The following is a 27,530-nucleotide window of genomic DNA, read 5'->3' on the forward strand; positions in this document are numbered from 1 at the left end:
CAATCGGATCTGATTGTCCAGGGATTCCGGATTCCGATTCCATCTGAGAAGAATCTCTTGCTGAAGAATTCGGGTATGGGACTGGGCAAATGGGACTGCTTCGGACGAAGCCACCATCAACCCCAGAACCCTCATGCAAGTCCGAAGGGAAGACCAGCTGTTGGATAGTAACAACTGGACTGCTGATTGAATCTTTCGGAGTTTCCCTACCGGAAGAAAAACTCTTGTCCTGACTGTGTCTAGAATTAGACCCAGATATTCGAACCTCTGGGTGGGAACCAGAAATGACTTTTGCTGGTTCACCAGCCACCCGAATTCCTGTAAAGAAATCATAGTAATTTCTATGTTTTGTAGCAAGGTCTGAGGAGACTCTGCATGAAGCAGAAGATCGTCTAGGTAACCAAGAATCGATATGCCTCTTTGGCGCAGTAGTGCCAACATTGGGGCCAACACCTTCATGAAGACCCGAGGAGCCGTGGCGAGACCGAAAGGTAACGCCACAAACTGATAGTGGTTCTCTTCTACGGAAAAGCGTAGAAACCGCTGATGTCCTGCGAAAATGGGAATGTGAAGATATGCGTCCTAGATGTCTATGGACGCTAGGACATCCCCTGGATGCAGGAAGGCTGCTACTGTGCGAATGGACTCCATTCTGAATCTTCTTATGTTGACAAAAAGAATTGAGTGCCCTTAAGTCCAGAATTGGATGCACTTTGCCCTCTTTCCTGGGTATTGTAAATAGGTTTGAATAAAACCCCTGAAAACGTTCTGTCCAAGGAACGTGGACTACCACTCCTTGTTGTAGTAAATCCGTGACTGCTCTCCGCAGATCTTCTAAACGATCCGGGGATAGTCGAATATTGGAAGGGAAGAATCGCGCCGGTGGGAGAGATCGAAACTCGATCTTGTACCCTGACCTTATGACTTCGCAAACCCACTTGTCCGGGATTCTGGAAAGCCATGGATCCGGGAACCGGCGAAGACGTCCCCCCACCCCAGTTATGGGTGGGGGCGCACCTTCAGGCTTTGGACGATTTATCTTCAGGTCTGGAGGGGGCGGGCTTTTGCTTGCCCGACCAACGTCCCCTGAAGCCTCCTGAAGGAGCTTTGGAGGACTTAATTTTTTCACCCGCGGGACGAAAAAACCTCTTGTGAGCAGAAAAAGAAGGCCCTCGTCTTTGACGAGTTCCTTTACCTTTAAAATTTTGCGGTAAAAAGGTGCTCTTTCCACCCGTGAGATCCTTAATGATCTCATCTAAGTTGGCTCCAAATAGACGCTCTCCTAAAAAGGGGATATTAGCCAATGCTTTTTTGGAACCTTGGTCGGCTAACCAACCTTTTAGCCACAGTGTACGCCTGAGAACCACCGCTGAGACAGATGCTTGCGCCAATAATGGAGTGGCGTCTAACGCCGCATCACACACAAAATGTAACCCCTGTATCATTTGTTCCAACAAATCTGATACCGCCTGAGGGACCTCTTCTAAGTCCCGGCGTAACCACTTGGTCCATTCAGTTACAGCCTGCGAAACCAGACCAATAGCAATTATTGGTCTGAAAGCTGATCCAATCAAGGTAAACATGGTGCGAGACATAGCTTCTATCTTGCGATCCACTGGATCTTTAAAAGACGGAGCGTCTTCTAGAGGAATAACCGTGGCTTTATTCAATCTAGCAATTGGTGAATCCACCACAGGTGGTTCTGTCCATTTCTTAATGAAGGTTTCCTCAAACGGATAACGCCTGTTAATGCGTTTAGAAATAGTAGAAGTGCGTTTTGGCAGACTCCATTCTTCTTTGATTGGATTGCCAAAACATTTGGGCAATGGAAAAACCTTCGCCACTTTGATGCGTTTTTTAGTCCTAAAAGGGATTTCAGTTTCAGCTATTTCTGACGGAATACCCTGTAATCTTAAGGTTTCTTGAACAGATACAATGAGTGCGTTTACCAACGCTTCCTCTTTGGCTATGGCTGATGCCGAAACATCCTCCTCACTGTCTGAAGAGACAGTACACGAGACACCAATACCAGATGAAGTACCTGCAACTGCAGAAATAGGCTCAGAGTCTGAATCCGAGGTTTCAGATAATAAGGGGTTAGGCGGGGGTCGCTTACTTGCGCCCTGTCCCTGACAAGCCACTTCCACCCGGGACACAAAAGTTTCCATAATAGCTGACAATGATTCAATCGTCAGTGGGGTGCTGGAGGATCCTGCAGACCCCTCGAGGGGATCCGGAGGAGATACATGAGTGGCAGGGTCCATGTTAATTCAGGACACCTTTGCCAGAAAACACAAAAAAAACTCTTTTTTTTTTTTTTATGTGTCTCCCCCTAGCGCAATAGCGCCCCTCAGAGTACCTGCTTCTCGATCCCCACAGAGAGAGAGAGGGACCCCCAAGGCTCACCAACCGATGCAGTGAAGTTTCCCACCAACTGCAGTCAGCGTCTGTCTTTTACAGACTGGAAGGAGCTGTTGCTTTTTCCCGGGTAGAAGGACGTGGCTCCGCCCCCTGTGTACGCCTTCCGGCGTTCCCAGCTCTCCACGAGGTAGCTGGGCTCATGAAACATGGCCGCCCCCATACAGGAGACATTAGACTCCAAAAACATGGCGGCCGGCGTGACCTGAGGACATACATGCACCTGGTCTACGGCAAAATGGCGGCGGACCGCTGAAATCGTTTTTCCCAGCACATCCACCTGCATCTCTGCTGAGTGGCGATTTATTGATCTACAGGAGATACACTACAAATAAGGTAGGATTATACCTCCTATGTCTGCTGTAATGCTACAGTCTGCTGGGTAGAGTGTTAGCTCTCAAACCAAGTCCACTTCCCACAAACACACACTGTATTTACAAGGGGGACTTTAAGTGTCAGATATATACTGACCATGTATGGAGGGGCCCATAATTCATACTGCCTCATAACGAGGAAAGAAAAAAGGGAACGTTTACTCACCATACCGAACCGACAGGCACCCTCTCTTCACAATACCCTCTCCACCGGGGTGGGGGGTTGTGGACCACTCCGGACGCCTCGACTCTCTGGTTCCTGGCGTCCAAGCGAGACTTTTAACTTGCAAGGTCAGTCCCTCCACTGGGACTCCGTCGCGGCCGACCCAGCGCGGAGCTCTGGTCTGCACGCGCTCGTAGGCAGAAACCGGGGTGACCACTGGATCTCAACATCCAGCCCGTCGCCCGGCCCCGCATACTTACTTGAATGTGTCGCGGCCGACCAAGCGCAATGCAATGGTCTGCGCGCGCTCGTAGGCCGGCTGGGGTGACCACTAGTGTCGCCCAGTCCGGCGTTTTTGCTTGAAGATCTCACAGGAAAACAACACTGGAGAAAAAACTACCTAAAAAATATTTTTTCTAAAGAAAAAATCTTGCCAGGACCAAAAAGATCCCAGCAAGGAACTTAGGTCCTTACTCCTGACTAGACAGAAAAAACTGATTCCCTGTAGCAGAGAGAGTCCTTTGATACTTCTGGTTGGCTCCGGTTGGGCCTTCTAGATTGGATTTTGATTTCTGTCAATCCCACCCCTCATTTGTGGCACTGCTTCTGGATGTCCCAGCTCTTGAGAATCAAGAAGACTACGTCTGTCAATGAGCGATAGAGAAAAATGGATTTTTGTAAGATCTTACCGTAAAATCCTTTTCTCTTAAGCTCATTGACAGACGACGTACCCGCCCCTCTATCATTGAGTTGGGTTGGGTTAAATTCTCTGTTACTGCTTTAGAACAGAACTGATTCCCTGTAGCAGAGAGAGGGAGGATATACCCTCAGGGACTGCCCCTAAGGTGGAGCCAGAACGTTTTGTCTTTCTGCCTAGTCCTACTCCTGCGGAGACAACATAACCCAGCTCTTGAGAATCAAGAAGACTACGTCTGTCAATGAGCGATAGAGAAATACATTTTCGTGGCCGGAACTCCGCTTTAAATACATTTCTGTTAGCGTGTTCAATACTTTTTCCCTGTGCCATTCAATTTTATTACACATAACTTAATTTCTGAACTTGTTTTGGTTTCTTTGTATGTATGGTTGGATGAGTTGTTATCAACATGTGGTAAAAATTTAATGTCAATAGCACCTTTAGAAATATATTTAAGTAGAAAAATGGTGACATGTTCAATACTTATTTTACCAACTGTATATATAAAAAAAAAAAAAAATAATTTAAGTTCAACAGTGTTGCATGAGTAATTGTTATTCAAAGCAAAAAAAAATGGCCTAGACTAGAAGGGGTGAAAGTGTCTGGTCTTGAAGTGAATAGAAAAGGTACGGTTATATATAAGTGACACCTACTTTATAAATACATTGTATGTGCTAAATTTCAAAATTAGCTGCTGTGAAACTTTATCACAGCCTTCAGTCAACAAAATGCATTGACCTTTTTAAAAAAAAAAAATATATATGTTAATTGAGTTTTCTATAAAGCTCTTGGTTGATTTACTAAAATGCAAAATCTGGTGCAGCTCTGCACAGAAACCAGTCAGCTCCCATATTTCTTTTTTGTCCCAGCTTATTTAAACAAGATGAAGTTAGAAGCTAATTGGCTTCCATGCAGAGCTGCACCAGATTTTCAACTCTCCAGTTTTAGTAAATCAAACCCATAGTATACATACTGTACCGTTGATGTTGCTTTATTGTTATGTTCTTTGTCTAATCAAAAATATTTAAAATAAACATAATTTCCCCCCCCCCCCCCCAAAAAAAAAGATACATAATTGTTTGACATATTTGGGAACCAGACACCAAAGACACCCTGTAGACAACTTTTGTAGTGTAACACACTGGGAAGAGCCAAAGCTGAGGAAGTAATAGCACTGGCCTCAAGAAGAAGCTATAGACATGATGACAGGTATAAAAACAATGTAAAAAAAAAAAGCAACTGTTTCGCCCCAAAAGCAAACAGCTGTTGGACACAGGCCATTTTATGTAATCTGGCAGTTGTAAAGACAGCTCCCTTTGTATCCCCCTGTCCATAGAGGAAATTGCCAAGTTTTTACAGGTTTAGTCAGATTTCAGCTGCTCCTGATCAGTAAGTTGAAGGTTTGGCCAGGATAATTGGTGTTAAACATTAAGGATTTTGATTTAAAGCCAGCAATAAGTGTGGGGTAGTTTATGGAAATTAATTTAGTGGTATTTGGTCTCCTTAAAGTGGAACTATATTCACCTAGAATCCAGCAATGTGCAATCCCCCTAGCTCCCAATCAGCTGCTGACATATTTGGGTGGCTGGCTTCTGGGCCTGGATCACTTGCCGCTGTCATTGCTCAAGTGGAAATGATGTCACTCCTACGCATGCGCGGGAGATCTGTCAGATTCCACATTGCTAAATTTGTGCATGGAGCTGAACTTGAGCAGCTTACTGTACAGGGCTGGACAGGCAGGAAAGACGCTTTAATGCAGAAGAGACAAAGCAGGTCTCTTCTGCATTAAACATCATGCCTGTTCACCAATTCTTAAAACCTAGTCAAAAGTTCAACTTTAAGAACTTTATAAAGGTTGTAATAGATTATTAAGAATTCCAAATTGCATACAGACAGCATGACAAAGTTGGTAAAAGTAAAAAAAAAGGAAAATATTAGTGGGAGGCTCAAATTCCTCTTGTAGCAGTTTAAATGCCTTAAATTCTTGTGCAGTAAAGACCACCTATGTATGTCAGGAATGGTGATAAGTTTGTAATGGGAAGGTTTAGACTGCAATGGATTGTATAGTGAGTGGAACCACTGCTAAGCAAAAAAAAACAAAAAAAGAAAAAAAAAACGCTTTGGTGTTTGAATGTATATAACAAATATGGAAAGAGTGATACATAAAATATTAGTTCCCTGAAGGGGGAACCTGTTACCTTTAGAGAATATATTCAATGATTCAAAGGAGTACACTATAGCTGCTTCTGTGGTGGCGCATACATTATCTAGATATGACTTAAGACCATCATGAATATGGTGGTTGAGTTGAGTGGCCAGATAACAGACTGGGAAATCATCAACCATTATGTTAAGTGCACATTTAGTAGAAGTTATCTTACCTTGATCTGTTCAAATTCTTCAGCTTTGGAGACAACTGCAAAAATATCCGCTTCAGTTTTGTGGGCATCAAATAATTCATTGAATGTCTGTAAATTAAACAAAAATATTTCTCAGTGCAATGCAAACTTGTAGGATCTACTCATACCACAAGAACAATCTATTGATGCATCCTGCATTATCCCTTATTTGTATAATAATGCAGTTTATTAAAACAAAGAGTCCATAGGTACAAAGAAAATTCCAATCAAGGGAAAGCTCTTGGACGGGTTGGAAAATGTGGATGAACGATGTAATTCTGATCAGCAGGAAGGTTGGATAACTAATTTAGAACATAATATAGCAATAACTAGGGCTTTTTACATAGTTACATAGTAGGTGAGGTTGAATAAAGACAGTCCATCCAGTTCAACCTGTGTGGTGTGTGTCGATGTATTCATTTCCCATACCCCTGAATGTTTTGTTCTTGGAGACGCAAGCCTTTTAAAAGTGGCAATACTCCCCGCACTTACCACCAATTGTGGAAGAGAGTTCCACACTCTTATAGCCCTTACTGTAAAATACCCCTTACGTAGCCTAAGGTTAAATCGCTTCTCCTCTAATCGCATTGTATGACCTTACGTCCTTGTGACTGAATTTCTTCAGCGGGAACACGTGGGAAGGCAGTCCCGGCACCTCCAGCACTGAATGTATGTAATGGTAAGGGGTGTTCTGGATGGTCTATTGATGCTTTCTTCTGGGGGATCTATTGTCACTGAAAGGGATCTATTTTGCATGGGGGTCTATTGCTGCTAAAAGGGGGGGGGGTCCTATGTTGCAGGGAGGAATCTACTGTTGAGGGAGAGGTCTACTGATGCTGACTGCTGGAGGGTCTATTGATGCTGGCTGTTGGGGGGTCTGTTGATGCTGGCTGCTGGAGTGTCTATTGATGCTGGCTTCTGGAGGGTCTATTGATGCTGGCTGATGGAGGGTCTACTGATGCTGGCTGATGGAGGGTCTACTGATGCTGGCTGATGGAGGGTCTATTGATGTTGGCTGGTGGAGGGTCTATTAGCCACTTGCCGACCACCCGCCGCAGTTGTACATCGGCAGTCTGGCGCTCCCAGGCAAAGTGCTGTATATGTACGGCGCTAGCCTGGGAGGAGCTAGGGGGCGATTGCGAGCTGCCGGAGGCTGGGAAGTCAGTGCGTGTGCCCGACGACTCCGATGGCTGCCGGCCAATCTCGATCTTCCTCTGCAGTGAGAGAAGGACAGACGGCTGATGTAAACACAGCCGTCTGTCATTCTCACTAAAGTAATCACAGACCCTATGCGATCCTGCTATGTAGGATCGCATGTCTCTGTGATTACATCACAAGCCACGCCCCTCCAAAATTAGAATCACGTCCCTAGGGACACACTTAACCCCTTGATCACCAGTAAAGTTAACCCTTTCCCTGCCAATGTCATATTTACAGTAACAGTGCATATTTTTAGCACTGATTACTGTAGTAATGTCACTGGTCCCCCCAAAAGTGTCAAAAAATGTCAGTTAGGGGTCTGATCTGTCCGCCGCAATGTCGCAGTCCCAGAAAAAATAGCAGATTGCCGCCATAACTAGTAAAAAAAAAAAACAATAAAAATGACATAAATCTTAATGTAGTAAGTAGACGCAATAACTTTTGCGCAAACCAATCAAAATACGTTTATTGTGATTTTTTTTACCAAAAATATGTAGCAGAAAACAAATTGGCCTAAAAGGACTTGTACTGGTATACAGTGGTGTGCCTTATTGTTCTTTCTCACAGTGCAAATCTAGGAATCATTTTAACTCACTGAAAATACTCCCATATGCCGGACTGTCTTATTTGAACAGTTGGTAATCAGGGAGGCACTGAGCTCTCTAGTAGCTCATCTACAATTCTCTGCATTGAATACAACAGTATCTGGAATTTAAAGGGAACGTGTCAGGGGAAGTACTGGGGTTGACACTGCTGAGAGCTTCTTCAGAAAATGCTTTTTGCTATATTGTCTTGCTACCCTTTTTGCAATGATACAATAGGGGGAATTAATACAAAGTGTTTGAAGCAAGTTTTGTCTCAACTGGTGTTGTTGCCCATAGCAACCAATCAGCTTCTACCCTTCATTTTTTTCCCACACTGCTGTGGGAAAAAGCATATTGGCTGTGCTCCAGTTGAGACAAAGTTTGTCTCAGACACTTTTTTTGATCCCCCCTCCTTAAGTCGATGACATGAAAGAAAAACGCAGATAAGTGCTACAGAGTTTCCTTTTTGATACACTTATATCAACAGAAATAATCAGTCAACAGGAGGGATTTCCTAGCCTAATCTAGCTAGTTGCTAGATTGTAAAAGATAGCATTGTGAATCGTATCACCTGGTGTTCAGCACATTTTGCTGCAAAATAATAAATACATGTTAAAAGCAATACAGCTTGCTTGAACTTTGAGCAAGTGCCAGTGATTTATAAACCTGCAAAAAAAAAAAAAAAAAGACTACAGATAACTAAAGAATGATTTTCCAAACTGAGCAACAGCACCATCTTGTGGTAGAAAACACTAAGTGAACAGGTATCTGTACGTCCCATAATATGTCTACCTTTGCAATCAGCTGACTGTTATTTTGTGCAAACCATTTACACCTGTAGCCACAGACGCCTGATTTGCCAAAGGTAGGACAGGTGTGCCTAGATACAAATCAATTATTTCTGTCAAATGCAGCAAGAAAACAAAACATGCAATCTGGGGAATAACAGCATTTGATCCACACTTTGCCCACGCCATACTCAGCAGCTTCCCTATCAGAAAAAAACATCTAAAGACAATTTTTTTTCCCATTTTGGAATAGTTAATAGGTTTTCTACCATCTGTGCTCATTTAAACAGATTTTACTGTCCTGTAGATACAAAAGGATGTGAATAAATCCCCTCTAAGACAGTTGTCACCAAAACAAGCTTTCACATATTGGAAAGTGCTCCTCTATTTTGTTTGAGTGACCACTGAAAATTTAGATTTTCCTCCACAGTGACAATGTTTACCAGGACAAACAGAGAAAGTGAAATTTTCCTGGTGGGCTACTTCCACTCCACAGCCACTTCTATTTCAGCATTTTTAAAATATTACATATGTCTAAATCAAAATATTGTACTGCATTAGAAAAAAACTAAAAAAAAAGACTACCTCCATACTGCAGCATGGGTGTGATGTTGCAGCTGTCCCCACAAGCTTTAACATGGAGAACTGCTCAATTAAATGAGTTCTGACCACTCTGTTCTCATTCTTTGAGCAGAGCGGTGGCTGTCAGTAGGAAGGAGGCATTGGAGTCAAGCTTAGCAGAACAAATCATACATATCCATTGTAGCTTAAACAAGAAAGAACCATAGCTGTTTGGTTCAAACTAGTCAAACTAGGGCAATTTTTTACAGCTCTCCATGCACAAGCAGCACATGCGAACTCCAATAAAGTTAGCTGTAATTCTGTTCTAGAGTATTTGCATTTGTTTGTCTTTGTTTGTTTTTCAGACTTAACCTACCGGTTATCCTTTATCAGATTTTTAGTAGTCACAATCAAATAGCCATATACGGTATTGTAGGGCTGGTTCACACCACAAGTAGTCCAGTGTGTTTTTTTTTTTCTGCATCAAAAATCCAGGGATAGTAATAGTAGGTTATATGGTTTCTGATGGCATAGTTCACACCAGTGCAATCGGGGGGGGGGGGGGGGGGGGTAATTCACCGGGATGCATCAAAAGTATACCAGAACGCATTAAAAAACACACATGCAGAAATGCATCTGGACTGTGTGTCTAACCGACCCTTATTAGACTGTCAACAACTAAGCTACAAACACTATTCAGGAGGGGAATCAACTGATTGGGCTATAAACTGTTCAAGATCTCCACATGGATCTCAAGTGAGAAGTGCCTCAGGATCAAATGCAATTAAGTCATACAGTGGGTATAGAAAAGGATCACCCCTTAAAAACAATCCCATTGTGTTGCTTTGCAGCCTGAAATGAAGAGAGACACAGTTTTTGTTTTATCCAGCTGTATTTAAGTCTGGGCTCTGACTAAGCCATGCATTGACATTTACCTTTTTCTTTTTAAACCCCTGTGTGGCCATTTTTACAGTGTGCTTTGGATCATTGTCATGTTAGAAGGTAAACCTTCTTCCCATTGACATCTTTCTGGCAGAGGGCAGCAGGTTTTCTTCAAGAATTTGATGGTATTTTGTCCCATCCATTTTTCTTCTAACCTGACAAGTACTCCAGTCCCTGCTGCAGAGAAACACCCCCCATAACAGCATAATACCACCTTCATGCTTTACTGTAGGAATGGTGTTATTTGGGTGATGAGCTGTATTGGATTTCCGCCAGACATATCGTTTGGTGTTGAGAAAATTATTTTCTATACCCACTGTATATAGCTCAATAGGACCTCCGGGCCTAGCAACCAGGTTATATAACACAAAACAGGACCACACGCTTCTAGGTGACTGGGCTGCACAAGGGTTGCCAATGACGGAGTATACATGGTTAATGATCACCTTAAAGACTCCAAACAAGCGATCTACAACTTTGCCCCCTAGGTGTGCCAAGAATATTTGTTAGGACACAAGGCTATACATTTCACTAAGACCCATTCCAGCAAATATATTGATATATAAATACAAATAAGTTCACCAAAACTCTTTAATACATATATGCATATTATTATATATTATCATTATACATACCATTTTTGAACATGTAACAGTTTATTGCCAAACAGCTAATATGTTAGAATTGCTATAAAAAAACAGAGTGTATTCTTTACAACAAAATACCATTTTAAGTGAAGAAACAGAAATTGCACACAGCAACAAGAAATCGTAATTTCTAAACATAAAAACATTATGCTTCAATTGAAATAAATCCAGTTTACTCTGGCACAGCACTGCTGAGAACAAGCCAAAGCACTTCAATGGCATTATTTGTCTCTTTACCTCAAAGCTCCACTTCTTGCTATGCATTAGGACCTCTGCCAGTCATTCTGGCAGCACATTCACACCACTGTTCAAATTCATAGCAGTTTATGGATGCCTCCGAGCACCAAATTGGTATCAGATTCTCGCAAATTGGTCCTTGTTTAAAATGACTAACAGGCATACAATAGGTCTGTTTATACATCTGACGAAATGCAAATGTACATTGTATTAAAAAGGACACAAAAAGAAGCAACTAGTACCCATTGCCATTATTGCACAGTGAACAATTAATCAAATAAACATGAGCTTGAAATCTGAATATACCGATTATAATACTATTTTTTTTTCGGAGTCCATTGAGGGAGAGAGTTTAAGGGCTTATTCACACCAAAACTCATCTGTTAATGCATGCGCAAAGTGTTGTGAGGCATTGCTGAATATTTTATGAGTTGCATTTTTTTGTGTGTCTTTTTTGCCTTGATTTGCCTTGCAATACGTTGGGTTAATGCACATTTGCTTGCATTTAAGTGCTGTGCTGAAAACAAAACTGGGCAAATGCAACCCAACTGTGTGAAATCATTATATTTCCTCCCTACATAGAGAGAGATAGATACAACTCGGTAATAAGCAACCTAGAGATGTCCAAAAGTAGGCCATACTAAACAGTAACCATACTAAAACACCACAGGTGAACTAGTCCAACAAAAAAACAACAACAAAAGGAAAACCAAGGGCATTAATGAACAACGTGCAGAACCTTTTGAGCAAAGCTAACATTTGCAAAGGCAGATGCATTGATCTGATGACAAAAAGTCCAAGAAACACTGCCTTAATGGAGTGGGATTCACCAGCAAAAGAGAACACTTTATCTTGCAACTCACAGGCGTGCACATTAACCTGTCAAATCTTAGCTACATCCAATATAAATATCCTTTAACCGCTTCAGCTCTAGTGCCCACATACTCTTAATGGCCAAGGGGAATTTCTGGTATGGGACTACTGTTTTGGCAAAAACTTTGCCAGCACTTATGATACCTCTGTAGATGTGAAGTGGGACTAGATATGCTAAAGAAATGATCATAAACGGTCACTCAGTCTATATATCCCCTGCACATTTTCTATTATCTCATTTACTTTAAAATACCATTCTTTCAGTAAAGAAGCCCTATTGGTCATCGCCAGAGTAGGTGTGAAACCTTTGCCTGCATTTAAGGGATGAGTTCACCTTCTATAACACATTACATGTTACACCTGCACTGATGCAGCAGCCCCTACAGAGTCCCCATTGTGACAGTGGGCCGGGGATCTTCTCCCTGCACCTGCTGTCACAATTTAAAAAAAAAAACGCGGTCGTGGAGAGCTCTGCCTACCTGGCCACACCATTCATTCACAGTTTTGAACTATAACTACCACCATCCATTGTGGCTGACGAATTGTAGTTCTCAATGAACTATCAGGGTACTGATGAGCGCTCTAGGAAGTTCATTGATTTTTCCTGTCATTCATTCATTAACTACCTGCCCATATGAGGTACGAGCACAGACAGCTACACTGAAAGTTTGCAGGAGCCTGAGTTTGCACCCGTGATCTGCTGATCATGGGTGCAATGCTTTACATGCTTCTAATAAAAACTGCAAAAGATGTGCATTTATTGTTTTTTTACAAAGGTGAACTTATCCTTTAAGAGGTGAGGTATTGGCACTTTTTATATACTTTGATGGAGGTAGTAGTATTAATTATTAGCACCAGCGGGTTAATTTGGACCTGGAGTTGAAGATATTGCTTCGTAACCTTTCTTATCGCACACCAAAAGGTTTGATTATGGGACATTTCCATTACAAGTGTAGAAATGTTTCTGAGACCTTAGGGTACATTAATGTCAGCTGAGCCGATACCCTGTAACACCAAGAATGAAGTTTACAGCAGCTCTCCTGCATTTTGAAGCTTATGGAGGAAACATGTACCCGTCTAGTAATTTTAAGCTTTCTAAATGTCAGGGTGATAACCAGATCCCCATCTCTCTCCCACTCCTGGATGAAGTATGAGTCTTTGTTCGATTCCAGACTAAGAAGCAGTTTTAAAGAAAGTGAGAGAGTTTTCCTGTAAACATAGTTTTTGAAATTATGAAACCTTACTCTGTCTAGTGCTCTGCTTTTCCAGAGGGACTGATCTTTGGTGCTGGTTTTCCAGAAAAATATGCATAACACTGTTATTGTTTTATAATAAAGCTGAAGGCCCAGTAAATCTAAACCACCCATGTTTTTAGTCTTGCTGTCCTTGCCAAATTTCCCACCTCTAATAGAAAACTGCCCTGGTAATACTATAGGGAGCTTTTAAAAGGAAAAAAAAATCATAATACAGATGATAATAATTTAAATAAAATTAGTAATTTAAATGTTGTTCATTTGTAGCCTTTATATCTAGTATAGTATGTGATGGCCTGCTGCTGTCACAAGAAGAGGAATACAGTGCTTAGATTGCATTGTCATAGAGTGAATGACATGATTTCCGACTTTACTGAGGTAATTATGAAATTTGTCAAATTACGCAATCTTGCCAACTCTCTCATAGTATCTGGAAGTGTAAGCTGTGATTTGGTCACAAAAAAACAGAATAGAGCTGCAGTTTTATGAAGTGCTGAGCCCGTTTGAATACTCATTATAACAGGGTCATTTCTAATTTTGCATAGTAAAGCTTCCAAAAAGAGCACAAAGATCAGAGGAGAAAATGGGCACTCCTATCTTGTACCATTGCTTATGTGGAAGGGGGCTTAAAGAATATTATTGACCTTGATCCATCCAGAAGGATATCTAAATAAGGGACCAATCTATTGAAGCTAAGGTGGGGGTGGGGGGGGGTGAAATACCTCCCTAATCCTTCACCTTGGGCTATTAGTTCACCTTTAATGTTAGCTTTGTGAGTCCTCCCAGAGGGTCCCCATTGACACCTCAATTAAAGTATTTTCTTTAAAATAGCTCTGTAGGGTCTTTCACACACAAACCTTCTACCTAACTTCTAAAAGATTTTAATTTAGTCTCCATGAGCACTCCATGGATTGTGCTAGTATAAAGTAGCTTGGAAATAGCAATTGGATAGATATTCACTGAGAGTTCTATGCTCAAGAATTTATGATCCAGGAACATCAAGTCAATTTTAGAACTCAAAACGATATATAAAAAAGTTTCTCAGGAGCAATTTCCAAAAGTCTATTCACCATAACTGTTGTACAGATTTACTTAAGTGTTTCAAGCCCACCGTTGATATAGAAGACTTTCTAAGGGGAGGTATTGAGTAAGGGCTCTGGGCTCACATTAAAGTGTTTGTTAACTCAAAAAAAAAAAAGAAAAATATATCCTGTGCCCTTAAAGCATGTTATACAGCACAGTGCTTGTGCTATGTCTTTTGGCCCCTTATAACACCTAAAAAAACCTGGCTGTTCCTGCCAGCTTCTACCCTCCCCTCTGTAAACTGACTGCTGTGTATCATGGCTACTGAGCCCTGACACCGTGGTCAGTGTATGTGCCTCCATCATCCGCAGCTCTCTGTCCTCCTTCCTGCTCCTCTCCGCCCTCCCTCCCTGCCTGTCTGCTCCTTTGTCAGTGCCCGCCCCCTCCCCTCCTGCTGCTATTATACCTTTTATTATCCTCAATAATCCTCTGTGTACCCTGATTACTAGTGCTCCTGTCTCTTTGTTCTATAAAAAAAATTGCTGCCTTTAACGTATTTCAGAGCGATACCCTGCAATCGTGTGACCGGCTGTCTCTCTCTCTCCTCCTCTCCCCCGCTGGACGTCAGCAAGGGAATCTCGGCCCTGTCCCCTGCATCTGTCAGACGGGGAGAGGAGAGAGCAGTGGTTTAAGGCACCTGAGTTTTGCCCAAAAGTCTATTACATTTATTAGGAGAACAGAACCCTCTAACAATATATGAGAAAACATGCAATCTATTCTACCCTTAAAAATTAAGTGAGATGCCCAGGTACATCTGGGTAACAAACTACAATGAACAGTAAATCAACATATTAACAACAATACAAACAAAATAGCCTAAACACACCTGTGAGGTTAAAAAAAAAAAAAAAAAAAAAAAAAAACAAGGGTTGTGGCCAACCACAGGGTTGTGTCTACAAATAGGAGAAATGTTCCACATAACCCAGAGATTATTGGGGGTGAGAGGTTCACCATGGATGAGGTCAGGCACACTCTCAGATTAAAACATGTAAGCATACTGTATCTCATCAAGTGCCTGAAACATGGATGGAAATACTTGCAAATTATCCATGAGGGCGAGCCACAGACCAATATCAAAGCTTGTACCGTGTACCCATAGCGTATTAACCAGGCCTCTGTAAAGATTACTGAAGCAAGAAAATAAAAACCTGGGAAGTTTCAAGTTCAAAGAAGTAATTGTTCATAAAACACAAAATCTCTAAAGGTGGTGGAGCCATCAATCTTCCCTACCAGTGTGTAAAAGAAAGGGTACAGCTGTGCAGTATCATGCCACAGTCTGTGAGCATGTGAAAGAACTGGGAGAGGGTAGAGCACACGTATATGATACTCCAGAGTCTTTCAGGCTAAAATAACTTTCTGAACTAAGAGCAGTAAGATTCTAGGGTCAACTGCCTGCTGTTCAGATCAGTATAATGATAACGGACAGGTAAATATGGATACAAATTACTGAATTCTTTGGTAAAATGCTTTTTGTGTAAATGAAAATAATATAAGATAAAACCTTGTAAAGGAATGTATTACCTCTATGGTATTATATTTAATGTAGAAGTGGCTTGCAGTTCTGCCCAGGTCTGTGGAGGAGAAGAATCCAGTTCTTTCTTCAAAGCGAATCATACGAGCTTTGTCCAATTTACGCCCCACTTCAATAACCAACTGTTCTCTGTGCTTTTCCAGAAAGGGGTCCATCTGTCCAACAACCCAATTGAAAAATAGTGTAAAGGTTACAGCTATAAATGTTTGGGATATTGTGTAAATCACCCTGGTATTTATAGCTCACTCCATTTTCAAACATTTTAGCTGAATGCAAAAATTTATTAAAAGTAATGAGATATCTGGCATATTCTAAAAAAAATCTTAACTAGAACATTTATCTGAAGATGTATAAAGTTGAGTGCCTAGGAAGAAGTTGTGGTCTATTATAGGTACAGGTAGCTGCAAGGTGCCACATGAGTGCAGACACTGTCAGCAGGATTGCATAGGGCTTTCAGCTAGGTGACAGTAGATTGCAGAGGACACCATTCATAGCAGGATCAGTACTTAGGAGAAGAATGCACGCACAGAAAGAAAAGGTGGATGGTAACAAAGTTGGCTGCTGTAAGAACCATGAGAGCTAAGGTGTGAGGGGAGTGTGTATTTGTCACTGACTATCCGTTTACTGCCCACATATTGGCAACATTGTCATTTGAGGATTTGTCAACATCCTGTTTGCTTATAGCTTTAGCCCTTTTCACTATAACCTAACCATATACATGCATACACACCGATCAGCCATAACTTTATGACCACTGACAAGCTAAGTAAATAACATTGCTTACCTTGTTACAATGGCATCTGAAAATCAGTGGGAAATATTAGGCAGCAAGTAAACATGTCCCTGAAGTTGATGTGTTTAAAGTAGAAAACAATTGGCATCACTGTTTGTTGTATATGGGTCTGCATAGCCAAAGGGTGCCCATTCTGACCTGTGTCCACAACCAAAGGTGCCTACAATGGGCATGTGAGCAGCAAAACTGGACCATGGAGCAATGGAAGAAGGTGGCCTGGACTGATTAATTTCCTTTTTTGTTTACTTTTCCAACATGTGGATGGCTGGGTGCATGTGCATCACTTACCTGGGGAGGAGATGGCACTAGGATGTAGTAAGGGAAGGCAAGCTAGCGAAAAACAAGCAGTGTCCTGCTGGGAAACCTTAGGTCCTGCCATTCATTTGGATGTTACTTTCACACGTACCACTGACCTAAATATTTTTGATGACAGAGTAAACCCTTACATGGAAATGGTATACCCTGTTGGCAATGATCTGTTTTTAGCAGGATAATGCGTCCTTGCCACACTGCAAAAATGGTTCAAGAATAGTATGAGGAATACAATGAATTCACAGTGTTGACTTAGCATCCAAATTCTCCAGATCTCAATCCAATCGAGCATCTGTGGGAAGTCTGATCCATGAAGGACAAACTCAGCAACTTGATGCCAGATACCACAGCATATATCTATATCTATATATATATCGCCACAAAAATATTACACTTTTTATTATTTTTTTTTTTTAAGGCACGCTAACAGCACAGGTATTAACTCCTGAAGGCAGCAGGGGACACAGTGTTAACATTTACAAGGTTCGTTGCTTGTCTTTGGCTAAGGCCATTTCAATCACCAAGGCCTAAATAAACTGAACTAAAACTAAATGAGCTAAAAGCTGTGCTGTTATCATGTTAGAAAACAAAATCAAATATTTATCCTGGAATTACTGACTAGAGAATAGGGGTTAGATATTCATAAGAAATGGATTTCCTACCTGAAACACCTTGTGACTGATGCCATATACTAATGGATTTGCTCTCATCCGTACAAAGAGATAAGTGTAGCTCAGCCACTTTACTGCTTCTTCAACATTGGTAACTGTCCCAAGAGCAATCTGTAAACAGAACCACAGACATGCAATATGGCTTATTCATGATATATATATATATATTACTGTGTTATATTATATTATATGTAAAAATCATAAAATACAATTCATATGAAAACATCCAAATTAAAAAAGAACTCCAGTCTAAACTGTGACACAAATTTCACTTTCATGGATGTTGAGTATATAACCTACTAAAACTTCTCAGCTTCAAAATGAGAGATGGCTTATAATGTGTAATCACAATTGATACTATGTAGCAAACTCTGTATTGGGACTTTATTTAAATTATTATTATAACTACACAGGTTTACTCATGGAAGGTTTACAGTTTCCTCTTACTTAGCTTAGTTAATTTTTGTTTTCTGGGTCCAGCAATTTACAGCTGAAATGCCAAGGGTCAGAGGTCACTATATGACAGACAGTTGCTGTTTTTCAATTGCCTGGACTCTCAAAATGGGAGACAGGAAGTGAGCTTACACAGTCAACAGGACAGCATCCCCATACTTCGTTGACCTCGGAGCACAACATATTTATATACTAAATCCTGACAGGATCCTTTACTTAGCTGACCATAATAATTTGTTGGCTTTGAATGCTCTACTTACTTTAGTATTACTAAGAGTCTCTAGATGGTGTTTCTTTCTCTACCCTTGGCAGCTAGGACATGCTGAGGCATAGGATACACATCAGGATGTAGGGAATTTTCTAATAAATTTGACTGTTACTGGCATTGTGATTCCAAGAACATACATTTTATTTACAGAAATAAAAAAATTATTAGGATACCATTTAGAGGTGCCTGCATGTATACTTACATACTTTGCATAGGACTCCTTAGCCCTGAAAAAGAAGGTGCTCTATAATGCAAATCTCAATTTGTTTCTGTGGTCAAGAGCTGAGGCCTATCACTTTCACTATCGGCCATTTACTGAGTGTATAGTGAGTGACCTCAATTACCAATAGTTAGGCTGGGAAATGGGTGGCCCATGTTCGTAACCAAAGGTTAAAAAGGAAAGTGGGTGATCCCTGATGCCGCACATCAGAGGAATCCTGTGGAGGTGGATAAAGTGGCAACCGTAGCCTGGACCAAAGGGGCTGGCTCAAACTTGCATAAAAAGGAATCCAGTTTTTTTTTCTCTTTCTTTTCTCTCTCTTCCTCTTTATTCATCTGTTCCTATTATCTTTCCTTCTTCTTCACCATAAATCTCTTCCCCCGCAGGTAACGGTACCCCCCTTTTTTTTTCTCACACTTGGTCACCCTCTTGTACCTGACCACCGGCTTACATAATAGTTTAACAAAGAGATGAGTTACCTGGGATCAGAGGTGGCTCTAGGCTTTGTGAGGCCTTAGGCAAAACTTAGACATGAGGCCCCACTCACGCCCAAAATTGGAAAAATAATTTTGCAAGGCTCACTTAACCACTTAAGCCCCGGAGGATTTGGCTGCTAAACGACCAGGGGGTATTTTGCGATTCGGCACTGCGGGACTTTAACGGACAATTGCGCGGTCGTGCGACGCTGTACCTAAACGAATTTGGCGTCCTTTTTTTCCCACACACAGAGCTTTCTTTTGGTGGTATTTGGTCACCTGTGCGATTTTTTGATCATGTGCTATAAACAAAAAAAGAGCGTCAATTTTGCAAAAATAGCAATATTTTTCACATTTTTTTTATATGAAATTCCCCCCCCAAAAAAATGTAAAAATCTAATTTTTTTAACATTTTCGGCCAACTTGTTTTATGCTACCTATGTTTGGTAAAAAAAAAAAAAAATCGCAAAAAGCGTATTTTGATTGGTTTGCGCAAAAGTTATCGCGTTTACTAACAAAGGGAAAGATTTTTGTCATTTTTGTTGTTTTTTTTTTTAACGCGTAATGGCGGCGATCTGCGATTTTTTTTGTGGTACAGCGACATTGCGGCGGACAGATCGGACCCTTGACTGACATTTTTGACACTTTTGGGGTTACCAGTGACATTTCTACAGTAATCAGTGCTATATATATGCACTGTTACTGTAAAAATACACTGGTAGTGAAGGGGTTAACTTTATTTGAGAGGGAGGGGCTGTGTGTGTCCCTAGGGGCGTGCTTTCTACTGTGATTGGCTGTGGCTTCAGCTGTATGAACGGTGATCAACGGTTCTACATAGTAGAACCGTATGATCATCTCTCATACACAGGGGAGAATGACAGGCAGCTTGTTTACACAAGCCGCCTGACTTTCTCCCTCTCCCCCGCCGATCGCAGAGTAGCCGGCGGACATCGGGTCCGCCGGTCACACGCGCGGGGGGGGGTCCGTGACCACGCGGGAGCGCGCCTCCAGGGGCGCGCGCTCACTCCCTAGACCCTCACAAGCAAGCGACGTAGACCTACGTCAGTTTGCCTGTGAGGGGCTGACCGCCTACGTAGATAGTCGTGCAGCGGTCGGCAAGTGGTTAACTGAGACATGCTCTTAACACTGCCTGAGCACAGAAGCATTAAGGTCCCTTGTCCCTCAAAACTTAGGTTATGTGTGGGGGCATAGCATGTGTTTTCAGACAAGCAATTTGTACCCCCTAACTCATGGATTATGCCAGCAGTGGCTGCAGGGGAGAGGAGAGAGCACTTGACAATGACCAATAAAGCCTAGAGCGGTGAAATCACCCATAGGGTCCCATGTCCCATCTGTTGTTGGTGCTCCCTCCTCTCCCCTGCATATACCACTGGAGCACACAAAGAATAACATGACCAGACTGGAGAAGTCTGAAAACAGGTTTATACATATTTTCTACAAGGGTTAACCAGCATAGTCATTAGGAGGGGGATGGGAGGATTTTCTAAGGCTAGTTAGGTTTAAACTAGAAATTCAACTTTAATCCCTCCCCATTGGTGGGCATTGGCAGAATTGTTTAAACTATTTGTGCTGCATTAGTGGTCACTGGCAGTGTTAATTAACACTGACACTGATGCCACTAATGCAGCACAAAGGGGTTAAATAACGGTCACTGGTCACAAATGCACCAGTGGTACAGCATTAACCCCTTCCTGCTGCACTTTACAGGCTAACAAAATTGCTAATGAATTGCTCCTTTAGGGGGAGTTAACTAGTCCAGTTCACAGAAAAATAGAGACGGGGGGGGGGGGGTAAGAGAGAGAGAGAGGGGGATGAGAGAGGAGGGTGGGAGAGAGGAAAAGTGGGTGAGAGGGGGGGAGTGAGAGAAAAATAAGGGGGAGTGAGAGAGAGAGAAGAGTAAAAGAGTGGGGGAGAGAGAGAGAGAGGAAGGGAGGAAGGAGAGAGAGAGGAAGGGAGGGAAGGAGGGAGAGAGAGAGGAAGGGAGGGAAGGAGGGAGAGAGAGAGGAAGGGAGGGAAGGAGAGAGAGAGAGAGAGAGGAAGGGAGGGAAGGAGAGAGAGAGGAAGGGAGGGAAGGAGAGAGAGAGGAAGGGAGGGAAGGAGAGAGAGGGGAAGGGAGGGAAGGAGAGAGAGAGAGAGAGAGAGGAAGTGAGGGAGGGAAGAAGAGAGAGAGAGGAAGGGGTGGAAGGAGAGAGAGAGAGAGAGAGGAAGGGATGGAAGGAGAGAGAGAGAGAAAGGAAGGGATGGAAGGGGAGAGAGAGAGGAAGAGAGGGAGGGTGAGAGAGAGGCCAGGTGAGAGGATGAGAGAGGAGGAGGGTTAGAGGGTGAGAGAGAGGGAGAGGGGAAAGGTGAGAGGGAGGGTGAGAGAGAGGGAGGGTGAGAGAGAGGGAGGGGGAGAGGGAAAGAGGGTTAGAGGAAGGATGAAAAGGTGAGAGGGAGGGAGGGAGGGTGGGAGGTAGGGTGAAAGGGAGGGCGGGTGAGAGGGAGGTGGGGGGGTGAGAGAGAGGGAGGTTGAGAGGGAGGGGGTGGGAGAGCAGGAGGGGGTGGGAGAGCAGGAGGGGGTGGGAGAGCAGGAGGGGGTGGGAGGGTGAGAGGGAGGATGAGAGGGACTGTGAGAGGGAAGGAGTATGAGAGGGAGGATGAGAGGGAGGGTGAGAGGAAGAGAGGGTGAAAGGGAGGGTGAGAGGGAAGGTGAGAGAGAGGGTGGGTGAGAGAGAAGGAGGGTGAGAGGGAGAGAGAAAAGGTGGGAGGGAGGGTGAGAGAATGAGAGGGAGAGAATGAGAGGGAGGGTGAGAGGGAGAGGGAGGGTGAGAGAGATAGATAGGGAAGGAGGGGGTGAGAGAGAGGGAGGGTGAGAGAGAGGGAGGGTGAAAGAGAGGGAGGGTGAGAGAGAGGGAGGGAGGTGAGAGGGAGGGTGAGAGAGAGGGAGGGAGGGTTTAGAGGGAGGGAGAGAGAGGGAGGGAAGGGGAGAAGGGGGAGGGGAGAGAGAGGGTGTGGAAGAGAGAGAGAGAGGGGGTGGGTGAGAGAGAGTGGCAGGTGGAAGAGAGAGTGTGGGTGGGTGAGAGAGAGGGGGGTGGAAGAGAGAAAGAGGGGGTGGAAGAGAGAGAGGGGTGGGAGGGAGAGAGAGAGGGTTGAAAGAGAGAGGGGGTGGGAGAGAGAGATAGGGAGGGAGGGTGAGAGAGAGAGAGAAGAAAGAGAGGGGGGAAGAGACAGAGAGGGGGGTGAAAGAGAGAGGGAGGGGGGTGGGAGAGAGAGTGAGAGAGAGGGGTGGAAGAGAGAGCGAGAGAGCGGGGTGGGTGAGAAAGAGAAGGGGGGTGGGAGGGAGAGAGGGTGCTGGAAGAGCGAGAGAGGGGGTGGGTGAGAGAGAGGGGGTGGAAGAGAGGGTGTGGGTAAGGGAGTGGAAGAGAAAGAAGGGGTGGGTAAGAGAAAAGGGGGTGGGTGAGATCCCTAGCCCTGCCTGCAGTCCCTCCTTGGCCGCCCTGTCTGTGGGTAGGTGTGTGTGTGATGCACCAATCTCCCCCCGTCCTCGTCCTCTTCTTGTTGAGGACAGTGACAGCTGGCAGTGATGGCTGGGGAAGGAGTGCAGGCTCTGACTGGGAGGTGGTGGCCTGCTGGGGATACTGTGCCCACTGCTGCTCGGGTCAGGACAGCGGCGGTGAGGTCTTCTCCCACCCCCTCCCAAGTCCCGGGCTGTTCCAAGGTGCCGCATCAACAGAAAGGGCTCAACTTAAGGCGCAGCTGCTTTTTGGCCGAGGAAGCACACTCGGTGCGCGGAGGAGGAAGTTAAATCCTCCGCTTTCAATGCTGGGCAGGGGGGAGCACTGGTTGCTAGACGCCAGGCGGCTCTAGCAACCAGTCAGTACTAGTTATGTAGGCTAGTAGGCGGAGCCGTAGCCAGCGCTAAGGCGTCCACTTAGTCCGTCCCTGTCCCCTGCATTCTGCTCCCTGACACCCCCCCCATGTGTGGCACCTGGGGTGGACCGACCCCCCCCCTGCAGTGCATTAGGCAAATTAGGTGGCTGCGAGGCCCCCGTGAGTGCGAGGCCTTATGCGACCGCCTAATTTGCCTAATTAGAGAGAGGCCTCTGCCTGGGATTGACTATGTGAAAGTTTGTTGTTTTAGTTATATTGGAAGGGGGTTAGTGTGTTGCTCCACCTATCATCCTGTCTTTGTGATTATGTTAAAGCTACTTGCACTGTATGCTGCTTTTCACTATATTTGTAAACTGCAATTTGTTCTTCAATAAAACATTTATGGAAAAAAAAAAGTCATCCAGGGCTCTGGAGTTCTTCCAATGAAAGCTTTCATTATGTACTGGGCTTTGAGAACACATGGTCTCCCCAATTTCATAGCATAATAAAATAAGACTATTAACTAATCGTCAAAATTAATAACATACATTGTCCATGCATAAATAAGATTCAACCACATACTTTTAATTTTTTTGACTACCAAACAGTGTTTAATCAATTTCATTATATGTTAATACAGATAAAATGAAATGCTTTCTATTAAAAAGTAAGAGTGTATGTAAACCTTTACAGCGGATTTCCTTTATTTGCTCCTTTAAAAAAAAAAAAATATATATATATATACACAGAAATCTTGTGACCTAATAACTTCCTCTGCTCTCTACCTCTGGACTGCCATCAGGAAGCATTCTGATTTGTGAAAGTTCTGCGGCTTGCTCCTGCAAATAATCAGGGTTGCACTAATTCTCCATCCAGTGCATTACAATGTGTGCTTTACTTGTTGTCCTTCCTCTATCAGTGATGTGGGGGATGCTGGTGTCTGGACCGTGAGATGGAGGGACTGACAACTCCTCTTGGTCGCCAAGACAGATATTCATACAACTCCCTGGTTGTACCAAAGCCCACTGTCGATGCATCTCAGGCTTGCCCCATCAAAAAAGCCTGCCTTTCAATTGAGACTTAATGAGACACAAGATATTTTCTTCAACTCTAATCACATATTCAGGATTTTTTCTCTGACAATATAGACCCCTTTTTCCCCCCGCTGTCCTTTGGAAAGCCCACAAGACTACAATACGAGGGCACCGAATTTAAATGACTTTGCTCAATGTAAAATTAAAGTTGTTCTGGGTAAAGTTCCACTTTAAATAGAAATCATCATATATTAGCAGAAAATCTAATCATTTCACAAATGGTCCCTGAAAAAATAATGTAAACCACTCTCCTAATATTATCTCCAGATAAGGCAAGGAAAGTGCAGCACTGAAGTGAGAAATAAAACCAAATGGTTAATGGCTCATCTGTAACTATTGTAGTACCAGGAAGTCTTTAAGATCTTGTCAGACAGTACAAAATGTGACTTGTTTTGTCCCATCTTTTGCTTTAAAGACACTATTTTCATCACAATTTAGGCAATAAAAATGACTCTTTGTTAGTCATATCTGTATAACATTAACATGGCTATTAACTTCCAACTAGTATACCAAAAAGAAAAATGAAATATTTATAAACTAAGACATAATTTCCTTTAGTAATGCCTCACATTTAAAATTGACTGGTCATACATTTTCCATTATGTTGTTTAGTTGACAAATTCAGCACAGTTTAGAGGGGTCATTACCATTTCTTTAGCCACTCTGAGGTAATTCCATTGGCAGGCAATGGTAGGAAAATCTGTAAACCATTTAAAACTATCTTGATTTTTGCATGGAAAGCTGCTAAAATTTTAACTTATCCTCATCTAAGTGATTACAAAGTAAAAAAATAGAACTGTGGTGTCATGCAATGAATGCTGAAACACCTTAATGCTGAAAGAGCCTTGTCCGCGGGTCTGGAGAAGCCTGCTTTTGGCTTGCCAGACCAGGTTCGTTTGGATCTTCCAGAGGAGGCCCTGAAATGCTAGAGCCCTTGTCAGTTGAAACTGAGGGACGAAAAAAAAACGTATGAGCCGAAAAGGGGGGCCAACGTCTACGACGAGGGTCCTTGCCCTTAGTAACCTGCGGAAGAAAGGTACTCTTCCCCCCGTAAGACCTTTAATGGAATCATTCAGGATAGCTCCAAAAAGGCGATCTCCTTGAAGGGGAGAGCAGTCAAGGCCATTTTAGAAGTCTGGTCCGCAGACCAGCATTTGAGCCAAAAGACACGCCGAAGAACCACTGCCGAAAAAGAGAGCTGAGCCACTAGGGGAGCCACATCCAAAGAGGCATCACAGATAAACTGCAGCCCCTAGACCAGCTGGTCCGCCAGCTCAGCAAAGGCAGGGGGAGCTGTTTTTCTTTCAGGTAAAAGCGTAAAAGCTTAGCCCACTCAGTCAGAGTTTGTGACACCAGGACAATGCCGAATACCAGCCTTAGTGCCAAACCAGCCAGAGTATACATATTGCGGGCCACAGCCTCCACCTTCCTGTCAGGTGGATCCTTAAAGGCCGGGGACTATTCAACCGGAATCACGGTAGCCTTGTTCAATCTGGAACAGTCCACTTCTTAACGCCTAGCAAATCGCTTAGGGACCCCAAGGGGATGCTTTGGCCGTCCCCACTCTTTAGCAAAGATAGGCAGGGAAAGGAAACACCTTTGCTGCTCTGGATGGCTTGTGAGTGCCAAAGGGACCCTGCGCCTCCATCGCAGCTGCGTTCTCCATCTTTAAGGTCTCACGCACAGATACAATCAGTGCTTCCACCAGCGCCTTTTCATGCGCAGTTGCAGATGTGGAGGAATCCTCCTCACTATCTGAGGATTCGGGGTGTGAGGTCGCAAACACAACAGGGTGACCCACGTCTGTGGCAGCCAAATCAGATTCAGGTTTTGATGAGACAGATGAGGCAGTGGAAGGCGGGGGGGGGGGGGCGCTTTTCACTAGCCCGTCGCACAAAAGTCCCCTCCATCTGGGACACAAAGAACTCAAGGACCACCAACAGTGCATCGATGAATGGTTGGGACCTGGAGGGCCTCGCAGCCTCAGAGAGGGGATCAGGTGGGGAGATGTACTGCAAAGACTGCATTAGTCACCAGGGGGACCCCACAAAAAGTGGAATAACACTGCAAAGGGACAACCCCCACTGTGCTGGCAGCACCGCCTGGTCACCAGGCATAAAGCACCAAGCAATCCTCAGCAGAGAGGGAGAGGACCCCACCAGACTCAACTCCCAGCAGAAACAGGGACCTGCAGCCACCAGGACAATCTGCACTCCACTCTTTATCTCCTTAACTCCTCCACTTCTCTCTCCAAGTAATTACCAGCATTGTTTTCACCATTCAAGGAACGGGAGAACAGTGTGATATTGTTAACTTTATTAATAATTAAAAAAACAAAATCCCCGCTGAGAGAGATGACAGTCAGCTGTTGTAAACACAGCAGACCGTTGTTCTTTCTGAAATGATCACAGAGCGCCTGCGATCCTTCTATATAGGATCATAGGTCTCTGTGTTCATTTCACAAGTTCCTCACCTATACAGTTAGAAAACACTCCCCTAGGCTCACACTTAACCCTTTGATCACCCCTGGGTTAACCCCTTACTTGCCAGTGTCATTAATACAGTAACAGTGCATATTTATAGCACTGATTACTGTAGTAATGTCACTGGTCCCCCTAAAAGTGTCAAAAATGTCAGTTAGGTGTCCGATCTGTCCACTGCAATGTTGTTGTCCCGCTAAAAAAAAAACAATAAAAATTACATAAATCTTTCCCCTAGTTTGTAGATGCAACAATTTTTGCGCAAACCAATCAAAATACGCCTAAAAATGAATGCAAAATGGCCTAAAAGGATTCAAAAAATGATTCTTAATTTTTTTTTTACATAGCAGAAAGTGAAAAATATTGTTTTTTTTTTTTTTGTTTTTTTCAGAATTGTCGCTTTTTTTTTTTGTTTAAAGAGCAAAAAAAATGGATTTTTGTAAAATCTTACCATAAAATCCCTTTCTCTTAAGCTCATTGACAGACGTAGTCCTCGTTGATTACTAACAACTCGGGTTATGCTGCCCTCTACAGGAGTAGGACTAGACAGGAAAGAAAACATTCTGGCCACACCTTAGGGGCAGTCCCAGATGTAAGTGCAATTCTTTCATTAAACCCCAGTATGTGACGTTATTACACCATTGGAGTTTCCCTCTGTTCTTTTTACATTATGATGCTCGGAGATCCGGAGCTTCTTAAAGGCATCTGGGCCAATATCCTTTAAGCAGAGACAGCGCTGAGGACCATTTTGAGCCTATGTGGAGATCAATGCCGGTTTCGACCCCTATAATTAAGGGGTCATCGTTGTCTGGTAAGAGGTATATTGTCTTACCACTGGGTGGAGGTGTTTGGTGAAGGTTCCCATTTAGTCCAATTTTGCTGCTGAAGACAGTTTGCACTGAGCACTTTAAGGACTTTTTTGAACCACATGAGTCACCATCGTTCATTTAGTAATATTTATTGTGTATAATATTTACTCTAATTTGCAATTTTAATATTTATGCACCAAAGCACCTTTTCAGTGACTGCTAAGCGCAATTTTCAACCTTTGTTAACACAGTTCACGTTTTTACGTTTATTATTGCGGCTCGCAGTGTGGAAGCAATTCCCATATTATTTATTTTATAATTATTCTATAAATTT

The 27,530-nt window shown here is 43.2% G+C and overlaps 1 protein-coding gene across 1 annotated transcript in view; it reads right to left on the minus strand.

Moving 5' to 3' along the window:
* ASCC3 (activating signal cointegrator 1 complex subunit 3) overlaps positions 1-27,530 on the minus strand; it is a 1,118,804-nt gene that overhangs the window by 279,803 nt on the left and 811,471 nt on the right. Inside the window, exons 16-18 of the mRNA XM_082251201.1 lie at positions 17,518-17,637; positions 15,741-15,905; positions 6,034-6,120 (exon numbers count right to left, since the gene is read on the minus strand). Coding sequence (XP_082107327.1) covers positions 6,034-6,120; positions 15,741-15,905; positions 17,518-17,637 — 372 coding nt within the window. The remainder of the gene's footprint in view (positions 1-6,033; positions 6,121-15,740; positions 15,906-17,517; positions 17,638-27,530) is intronic.

Source organism: Pelophylax lessonae (genome assembly GCF_965119305.1).
Source record: "Pelophylax lessonae genome assembly, chromosome: 3".
Lineage (NCBI taxonomy): Eukaryota > Metazoa > Chordata > Amphibia > Anura > Ranidae > Pelophylax > Pelophylax lessonae.